The sequence below is a fragment of the Colobus angolensis genome, unplaced genomic scaffold, assembly GCF_000951035.1.
Source record: "Colobus angolensis palliatus isolate OR3802 unplaced genomic scaffold, Cang.pa_1.0 Scaffold33, whole genome shotgun sequence".
Lineage (NCBI taxonomy): Eukaryota > Metazoa > Chordata > Mammalia > Primates > Cercopithecidae > Colobus > Colobus angolensis.
This window is the reverse complement of record NW_012116599.1, coordinates 10,990,755-11,000,534: the sequence shown is the minus strand read 5'-3', so window position 1 is coordinate 11,000,534 and position 9,780 is coordinate 10,990,755. Positions and strand designations below refer to the sequence as shown.

The 9,780-nt window shown below is 52.8% G+C and overlaps 1 protein-coding gene across 1 annotated transcript in view; it reads right to left on the bottom strand.

The window, feature by feature from the left end:
• Positions 1-3,776: 3,776 nt before the first annotated feature.
• Positions 3,777-9,780, bottom strand: part of ARMC9 (armadillo repeat containing 9) — a 197,676-nt gene continuing 191,672 nt past the window's right edge. The window contains exons 24-25 of the mRNA XM_011951991.1: positions 8,248-8,420; positions 3,777-6,867 (exon numbers count right to left, since the gene is read on the bottom strand). Of these exons, the coding sequence (XP_011807381.1) occupies positions 6,845-6,867; positions 8,248-8,420 (196 nt within the window). The 3' untranslated portion in view covers positions 3,777-6,844. The remainder of the gene's footprint in view (positions 6,868-8,247; positions 8,421-9,780) is intronic.

The window sequence follows — 9,780 nt, the reverse complement described above, 5'->3', positions numbered from 1 at the left end:
ATGCCCGAGGTCAGGCTGAGCCATTGACCTATCCTCAGATCCTGGGGCCAAGGGCCTGCCCGGATGCTGTGCACACATTCTTTTTTCTCTCTGTCGCCCAGGCTGGGGTGCAGTGGCACAATCTCGGCTCACTGCAACTTCCACCTCCTGGGTTCAAGCAATTCTCCTGCCTCAAGCCTCCTGAGGAGCTGGGATTACAGGCGCGTGCCACCGTGCCCGGCTAATTTTTGTGTTTTTGATAGAGACAGGGTTTCACCACGTTGGCCAGGCTGGTCTCGAACTTCCAACTTCGTGATCCGCCCACCTCGGCCTCCCAAAGTGCTGGGATTACAGGTGTGAGCCACCACGCCCTGCAAGCTGTGCACACATCCTAATCATGGGGCCTGGAAGACTGGCCTTTGCTGGGCATGCTGGCACGTGTCTTTAATTCCAGCACTTTGGGAGGCTTCGCAGGAGGATCAATTAAGGACAGCCTGGGCAATGTAGCAAGACTGTCTCAAAAAAAAAAAAAAAAAAAAGACTGGCCTTTGGCTGGGAATGGCAATGGTAATGGCCTCCTGACTCCAGGCCCCAGCCCTTCAGCCCTACTCTTCTTGATTTTGGCTGAGGTACTTTATCCAACCTCTACCCCACCTTCCCTCAGTAAACCCGGGGTCCCTGGCCCTGCCCCTCAGGGCCTATAAGCCATTGGGACCCTCTGCCTGGCTTCTCCCTTGAAGACAGTGCTGCCTGAGTTGAGGCCTGGCTTGGCATAACTTGGAAACTTGCCAGTCAGAGGGCGGCACCCTGTACTCTCCTCCCCTTCAGCCTGGTCAGTGCGCCTCACTCCAGGCTGTTTAAAACCCAGGCCACACTTATCACGTATCCAGTGAACTCTTCACTCCCAGGATCTGGTGACTCATCACTGAAGACTGGTGACAAAGAGCAGCTCCACACCTGTGCACACTCGGGGCGGGCCTGTTTCCAGAGGCGCAGAGGGACAGTGACAGTGTTAGCAGCAACGCTGTGCCAAGCAGGAAGGTGTCCAAGCGACACCCAGGGCAACTGGAAGAAGCTGTTGCTGATCACAGAAACGGGGAGAGGCTCTGGGCCAGATGCTGGAAGGGGAACTGACACAAGTACTTTGGGCCAGTGTGAGACCTGAGGACCTGTAGAAAGAGACGTGGGCAGAGACAACCGCTGCCTCTCCATCACGCATGACACACCCTTGGCTTTGCCATTTCAGGGACGCACACTGCCTTGCTTCCTCTAGCTCTCCCTGACGTAGTTCCTGGTCCACCCAGCATCCTGCTTCCGCGGCTGCACCGTCTTGCACTTCTTCTGCCAGTGGTGTGCTGGTAAACATTTAACAACTGGCCCTTGGAGGTGGGGGCTAAAGCTCTGGTTTGTGGTGCCTGCCAATATTTGTGGTGTAAATACCTCCACCATGGCCAGTTTCAAGCTACCAAAATGATGTCACTGAATACAGAGTTGGGAAGAGATGTCTAGCAGCCTTCGTTAATTCTGTCATATTTCCACCATACAGATGCAGTAGATGTGAATAACCTTCAGGACAGAGGACAGTGGATGCAGGAAAATCCTTAGGAAAAGATGTTTTGATTATTTATTCCCTTTGTTTTTAATAGAATTTATTTTACTGTAAGTTTATATAACTTAAGTTTGGTAATGGGTTTAAAAGCAGCTCATAGAATTCCCCCAAACTGGGCCGGGCATGGTGGCTCATGCCTGTAATCCCAGCACTTTGGGAGGCTGAGGTGAGCGGATCATGAAGTCAGGAGTTTGAGACCAGCCTGACTAACATGGTGAAACCTTGTCTCTACTAAAAATACAAAAATTAGCCAGGCATGATGGCATATGCCTGTAATCCCAGCTACTTGGGAGGCTGAGGCAGGAGAATCACTTGAACCTGGGAGGTGGAGGTTGCAGTAAACCGAGATCATGCCATTGCACTCCACCCTGGGCAACAGAGCGAGACTCCGTCTCAAAAACAAAACAAAACAAAAACAGCAACAACAACAAAAAGAAGAATTCCCCCCAAACGTAGTAATCAGCTCCGTGAGCTGTCCCAAACTGGTCACACAGCACTGCCTCCTGCCCAGGGGCCAGAGGACGGCCTGGTGGACTCCTTGCTCCCCAGCACCCCTCAGGATCACAGCTTTGAGGCCGTTGCTCCAGCCTCCCTTCTTAGAGCTCATGCCATCCACTTTCCTGCCTTCTCCGGGTCTCCCCTCTGACCTCAATGCCTTTGGCAACCAGCTCACTGCCTTGACAGGCACTGGTGCAGGCTGACCTCTGGCCAGTGCTCTAAGGAAACTGCTCTCAAGCTGGCCTCAGCCTGTTATCTTCTTCCCCATCTCCTCTACAGCCTGACCATGGCAACCGCCCTCCATCCCCTGCTTTCCTCCCTGGGTTCCAGAGCTTGCATCATTGGTCCTCCTCCTGCACCCCCAGTCCTCCTCCCTGCATCCCTAGTCCTCCTCCCTGCATCCCTAGTCCTCCTCCTCCTCCTTCCCTGAAACTCCTGCACCTGCTCTCTTCTTTCTCATCCCCTGGTTCTATCCCGTTTCTTATTTCTCTAGTCCCCCTTCTGAGATCCCATCGACCCCCAGGCTACAGTAGACAACTTAAGGAGATGGCTCTGGATAGGGCTCTGCAGGCCTGACTTTTTGTTAATTTTGCAACCATTTCCTAGAAATGGTTGATGCTTCAACCTGGGGCTGGTGCTCTGGCCTGGACTGTGGCCATCCGAAAAGGCCAGAAATTCTCCCTAGAAGATGGATGGCAACTTGAAAGCCAGTGGGACTGTGTCTCCACATCCTGACACACTGCAGCCCCAAAGAATATATTTGTTCAATTGAATCTAAATGGACAGGGTACACTACAATGGAAAAACAGCCCTAAAAGATTCAGTTCTGAAAAGTTCTGAACAGTATCTATGTGGTAGATTGCAGCAGTATTGCCCCTGGTTCATTCGGGGTCCCTGTATCCACGTTCTTTCACACAGACTTGCGCCTTGGCCATGTGATCTGCTTTGGACAATGGGAGAATAGCGAACGTGGATATGAGACTTGGGCTTGATTTCTCTTACTGCCATGGGAGCCCCGAGGCCACCATGTGAACAAGCCTAAGCTGGAGGAGAACTAAGGGCTCAGCCAACAGCCCACTACCAGACATGAGTGAAGGCCTTGACTGCCCTCTGACCGCAAGACACAGTTGAGTTCAGCCAAGCCCAGCAGAAGAATTGCCTGTCTGTGCCCAGCCCCCATCATTGATCCACATCATTATAAAGCTAATATATTTGTTAGTTTAAGCCACTAAGTTTCAGAGGTAGTTTGTTATATACAAAAGCTAACCTAATCACTTCTTAAAACAGCACACCCCAAATAGTATCTGCAGAGATCAAGATAGGCAAACAGAGACACACCACCAGCCACAGGCTGTGCTATCAGGCACTGTGGGAGGGTCAGAGGGATCCCCCAGATTCTAGGCCAGGATTAGGAAGAAGGGGGTGAGGTATTCACCTTGCATACAAAATTTAAAGGGATACCCCAAAACTCAGTAAGAAGACAAATGATGTAACACTTTAATGCAATATTAAAAAAATAATCAAATTGGTATCTCTGATCCATGTCCCAACTGCCTATTTTGTAAATACAGTTTTATGAAAACTGGGGCTGGGATTAGGGTTACACAAGCCAGGTGGGGTCGTCCAAGTACAGGGCCAGACTTGTTTTTATTAAAAAGTTTGATATTTTATCATGGCTTTTTTTTTTTTTATGAACCTTATTTGTTCATCTGGGTTTTTTATTTTTATTTTTATTTTATTATTATTATTTTTCAGCTCTTTTGATTTGGGTCAAATCTTTCCTCACCTATTGACTAATCTCTGGGAGCTAACTGGATCTCAAACCTCCACCTACCTATTAAAGTCCCCACCACAGGTCCTAATTTAAGCTCCTGCCAGACCGTTCCACCTTGCTGTTAATGCAGAAATGAGATCAAGTCCCACTCAGAAGAAACCAGAAGATATGAGGTAACCAGAGAGGTGGCTCAGCCTCCAGGGCAGAGGAACCATAATCCACCTGGGGCCTTACCATTTTCTAGAAGGTCCAAATATCCCTCTCTGTGGCTTCCCTTGGTAGTTTTCATGGGCAAATCTTAGGAGCCATCTGCTCAGATCTCCAGATGGAGATCTTTACGCAGGTTTATTTGTGTTTTCGATTTTTTCCCCTTAGACTTTGGTCATACCCATCCTCAGCAAGCTCACTGGAGCCAGTAGATAGTTGGAATATTTGTGAATAGGTTGTTGGTATTTTACAAAGTATATTTCTAGCTGTCAGCGTTGGAATGCAGAGGCGTGCGTCCAGGAGCGGACTCTCCCAGGGTGCGGTGCAGAGGCCTGGGTGATATTTTCAGCACTTTCCCGGAAGAACCACCCGTATCTCACCTAATCTCTCTTTTTTTTTTTTTTTTTTTTTTGACGGAGTCTCTGTCTGTTGCCCAGGCTGGAGTGCAGGGGCATGATCTCGGCTCACCGCAACCTCCGTCTCCCAGGCTCAAGTGATTCTTGTGCCTCAGCCTCCTCGAGTAGCTGGGATTACAGGTGCACACTACCACATCCAGCTAATTTTTTGTATTTTAGTAGAGACCAGGTTTCGCCATGTTGGCCAGGCTGGTCTTGAACTCCTGGAGGCCTCAAGTGATCCGCCTGCCTTGGCCTCCCAAAGTGCTGGGATTACAGGTGTGAGCCACCGCACCCAGCCTAATCTCAGTGTATTCTGACCCTAAGTTGGATAATACTCCCCACTTCTCTAAAAGACTATCTTTTCTCCTCAAACCATCAGACAACTCCAGATCAGACGTTAGCTCTTTAGTAGGCTCGAGGGAAAAGTAGTTGTTGACTTCATAAGAGGTAGACACTGACCTGACCCCGATGATTCTCCCATCCCCTGGATTTCTGCTGCTCCCACACCAAGGGCGGGAAAGGCTGTGCCAGCCAGTGGCATCTGAGGAATCCGGAGGGGAGTGGACTTCTTGTGGGGAGCGAGAGAGATTTTTCCATTTCACTCCTGTGCTGTTCATCTGCAACCACTCTACACCTTTTCAAAGTCTCACCACGGAGGAGTAGCATTTGGGAACCCTGCACTTTTCCTCTGTCTGCACCACTGACACCAGGGGCGAGCTGTGTGTTTGCTCCCGAAGCCTCCACGTCAAGTAAGGAGTTCAGAGAGGGCCTGGCGGCTGACAGGTCAGGACGGCAACCTTCTTCCCTGAGCACAGAGTGGCCTCACACATTTCCAGAGAACCAAGAGGTGGCTACCAGGCCAGTCACACGACAGTATCTAATGTGCCCAGCCTGGAGCCACTGCCAAGAACTCACAAGATTAACCAGGGTCCTGGCCCTGGATGAGCTTCTCGCCATCTCTTGGGTAACCTGGCCTCCTGTTTGCCTCCTCTGCCTGCGCTCCTGAGGCGTCAGGGGGCTGTGGAAAAATCCAGCGCTTAGCCTTTATTTACGACCACTGGGACCACAGAGATGTCCCCATTGAAGGGTCTGGTGGGCAGATCAGGTGCCTGGGGGAGGGCACATGACTTCTATCTGCTTTCCGTTTCCCTTCACACACCCACCCCCACACACACACACACACACACACACAGCATTAAATACTGATGGGTTTTATTTGATTTGAGAGCTTGGGTAACATCCAGGACACCTGTGACTTGCTGGTCCTGAAGGCAAACATCCTTTCTCTGTCCTAAGTCTGGACTCTGACGACAGCCCTGGTGAGGGGCGCACAGGCCTGCCCCGCGGGACGGGTCCCTTTGCGGGTAGAGTTGTTTGTGTCTATGGTCCCGGTGCAGGGAGAGAGGCAGAAGGCGCTCCCTGGTCACACTGGTGACCTTTTTAAGGCCTTCAAAAAATGTGTGCAGAAGCACAGAGCTTTGAAGAGGGTGGAGCACACCATATTCTTTCTCAGATTTTTTTTTTTTTTTTTTTTTTTGGACGAAGTCTTGCTCTGTTGCCCAGGCTGGAGTGCAGTGACAAGATCTAGGCTCACTGCAAGCTCCGCCTCCCGGGTTCACGCCATTCTCCTGCCTCAGCCTTCTGAGTAGCTGGGACTACAGGCGCCTGCCACCACGCCCCGCTCATTTTTTTGTATTTTTTTAGTAGAGACGGGTTTTCACCATGTTAGCCAGGATGGTCTTGATCTCCTGACCTCGTGATCTGCGCACCTCGGCCTTCCAAAGTGATGGAATTATAGGCGTGAGCCACTGCGCCCGGCCTTCTTTCTCAGATTTTAACAGAGGAAGAAAACACCAACTTTGCTGCTGAGACGCAGGCTTGAGAAAAAAATGAGCTTCACCCTAAGTTCCTTCTGGGTCCTGGTAGTTGGTCTGAGTGAGGAGAGCTGGATTCAGCAGCCTTGGAAAGGCCCTGCTCCAGGCTGGCCCCACATTGTCGCCCCGTTGGGGCCTGGAGGGCCAGGGCTGCAAATCCAGCACCTGCTGTTTCTGGGGCCAGAAGATCTCCCACGGGCAAAAGCCACCCCCTCTCCTGTGTGTGTGAAGGGTGAGCAGGAAATCCCCTGTCCAGGACGCAGTTTCAGGCTCTCTCCAGCCCTCCTTGGTGGCTCTGCCCCAGGAGAAAGTGACCCGGCCGGTGGGGCTGCGATGGCCTTAGTCTGGTGCTGCCTGGAGAGCCGGCCTCCCCTCAGCTCCCAGAGTCTTGTGGACAACTGTCCCTTTACATCCATCACTGGCAGCTGCTGCCAGCTGAGAGCGGGAAGCTGGCTGGTCCTCCGGCAACGTGATGGCATCCCCGGGGGGACACCCGGGGACATCCTTACTTCCTGTGAGACTGGCTGCCTGGAGAGAAAAGCCAGAGCAAGATGCCAGCGTTGTGCGGTTTCTGCACAGAATCCCCTCTGTCCCACTCAGTCCCTCTTTCAGCCGGCTTAGAAGTGAGGGAACCTTCCCTTCCCCAGGTCGCCTGTTCTGTGGCCGGGGCTCGACTGGCAGGCCAGTTCTCTCCTCAGAGGAAGCAGGCCGTTTGGTGCGGGTCGCTCAGCCAGCTTTGCTGGCAACAGCTCACGTGTTTGTTGAGCCCACAGGACACACAACGCCCATGGCTAGCTGAGCCGTCCACACAGCGACCATGCTATGCTGCTAGATGTGGGGCCAGGCCAGCCGCTGGTGTCACTGTTGCTATGAACTGGGGATCCCTGCCCCAGTGGCACCTTCCTCCTGGCTGAGCCGCCCCTGGATTTGCTGCATTTCCCCTGCCCCTGACCTGGGCTGCGGCTGGCTTGGCTGGGATTTTGGGCGTGTTTCCTAGTGGGAGGTGGGAGGGGTCCCAACCTGGCTCCCCAGCCATGGCCATTACCCCCACTTCCAACCCAGCATGTCCCCAGCTGACCAGAGTGCTCAGGGCCCAGCCAGGAAGGTAGTGGGGTGGGGCGGGCTGGGGGTGGCCACAGAAATGCGCATATCCTGAGCGGGACTCCTGTCATCCTGCCTGACCTTCTTTTGTTCTGTCCTTTTGTTTCCCCTGCGTTTTGGTAAAGCCCTCTAGAAAGGTTCAGCTCAGCTGGGGCGTGGAGGTGGAGGGGCTATCAACTGGCAGAGGCTGGAAGGGGACAGAGAAAGACAAAGAAGTTGTCCTTACAGTGAGGCTCAGGTGAGAGGGTGAGAGGGAGGCCCCAGGGAGACAGTGGGGGCCCTTGGGCCCATCCCATTTGCAGGCCCTCTGACAGCCCCTCCACCCAGCCTGCGAGCAGACACCCGCTTCTGTTTGACCTGGGGGTGGCCTGACAGGCGGGGCCAGGCAGGGACACAGCGGCTGGACCAGGGGCTGGACCACCTTCCACCAGGGCAGGTCTGAGTTTCAGGGCTAACCCCAGGGCAGTAGGGCCAGCTCAGGGCCAAATCTATAAGCTCCACAGAGGGTAGGGGGAAGGGGCTTCTCTCTCAGTGACCTGCCTGGAGGTCTCACTCCTCAGCTTGAGTTTGAGTCACTGAGGCCAAAGGGAATTTAATAGGAAGGAAGATTCATGCAGAACCTGTCCCTGGAGGAAAGGAAGCCACCTGCTGGGCCTGTTTGTGTTTGGAAGGGAAGCAGGCCTTCTCCCCTTCTGGCCTGGCCTGGCACACACAGGAGCACGGGGCCAAATACAGCAGCAAAATGCCCTTCCCTCCGGGTTGGCGGGTAGCCAGCCTCCCACGCCAGCGGGACCCAGGCTGACTTACTCGGTAGGCCCCTTGTAGAGGTCGCTGTGGAGCCGGGGCGGCTGGCCTGCTGGGGGCCACACGAAGAGAACAGAGGGGACAGAACTGACACCTTTGCCTTGGGTAGGTTCCAGTCCAGCATCTCTTGAGTGCCAGGGGCCCGGGGCTTGCAGGTGAAGGCTGATGCACGTTCCCTAGAACAAAACGTGTAACCTGGAGTCCCAGCTACTACAGTGTTAGAAACTACAGGAGGGGCCGGGTGTGGTGGCTCCCGCCTGTAATCCCAGCACTCTGGGAGGCCAAGGCGGATGAATCACCTGAGGTCAGGAGATCGAGACCAGCGTGGCCAACATGGTGAAACCCCATCACTACTAAAAATACAAAAATTAGCTGGGCGGGGTGGCGGGTGCCTGTAATTCCAGCTCCTCAGGAGGCTGAGGCTGGAGAACCCCTTGAACCTGGGAGAAGGCTGCAGTAAGCCGAAACTGCACCACTGCACTCCAGTCTGGGCGACAAGAGTGAAATTCCGTCTCAAAAAAAAAAAAAAAGAAAAGAAAAGGAAAGAAAAAAGAAACTGGCCGAGCACGGTGGCTCACGCCTGTAATCTAACACTTCGGGAGGCCAAGGCAGGTGGATCACCTGAGGTCAGGAGCTCGAGACCAGCCTGACCAGTATGATAAGACCCCCCTGTCTCTACTAAAAATACAAAAATTAGCCAGGCATGGTGGCAGACGCCTGTAGTCCCAGCTAGTCAGGAGGCTGAGACAGGAGAATTGCTTAAGCCTGGGAGGCAGAGGTTGCAGTGAGCCAAGATCATGCCACTGCACTCCAGCCTGGGTGACAGAGCAAAACTCCGTCTCAAAATAAATAAATAAATAAATGGATGAATGAATAAATAAATAAATAAATAAATAAGAAATCACAGGAAGAAGGACACAATGGGCATAGGGTGGGGAAATGCAGGCACCAATGGGAAAGAATCCCTGTGCCATGGAGCTTGGGGTCCGGCCCCACTGCTCTCCATAAGGTGACTGCACGGGGGTTCCCTGACACCTTGGGAGCCTCAGTTTCCCTGCCTGTAAAATGTCTAAGGAAGAGCTGTGAGAATTCAGTGAGGTCATATCCTGGGCCCAGTTGTTAGGACCCCTTAGATGGAAGTATGGTTCTGGGGAGTAGGACTTGGGAGGAGACTGTGGGATTCTTTTGGTTTGATTTGTTTCTATATGCCTTTTTTTACATTGATAATATACCACTTTAATAATGAGAAAAATAGGCCAGGCGCAGTGGCTCACGCCTGTAATCCCAGCACTTTGGGAGGCCAAGGCGGGCAGATCACGAGGTCAGGAGATCGAGACCAGCCTGGCCAGCATGGTAAAACCCTGTCTCTACTAAAAATACAAAAAATTAGCCAAGCATGGTGGTGCGCACCTGTAATCCCAGCTATTCAGGAGGCTGAGGCAGGAGAATCACTGGGAGGTGGAGGTTGCAGGGAGCCAAGATTGTGCCACTGCACTACAGTCTGGGCGACACAGTGAGGCTCTGCCTCAAAAAAAA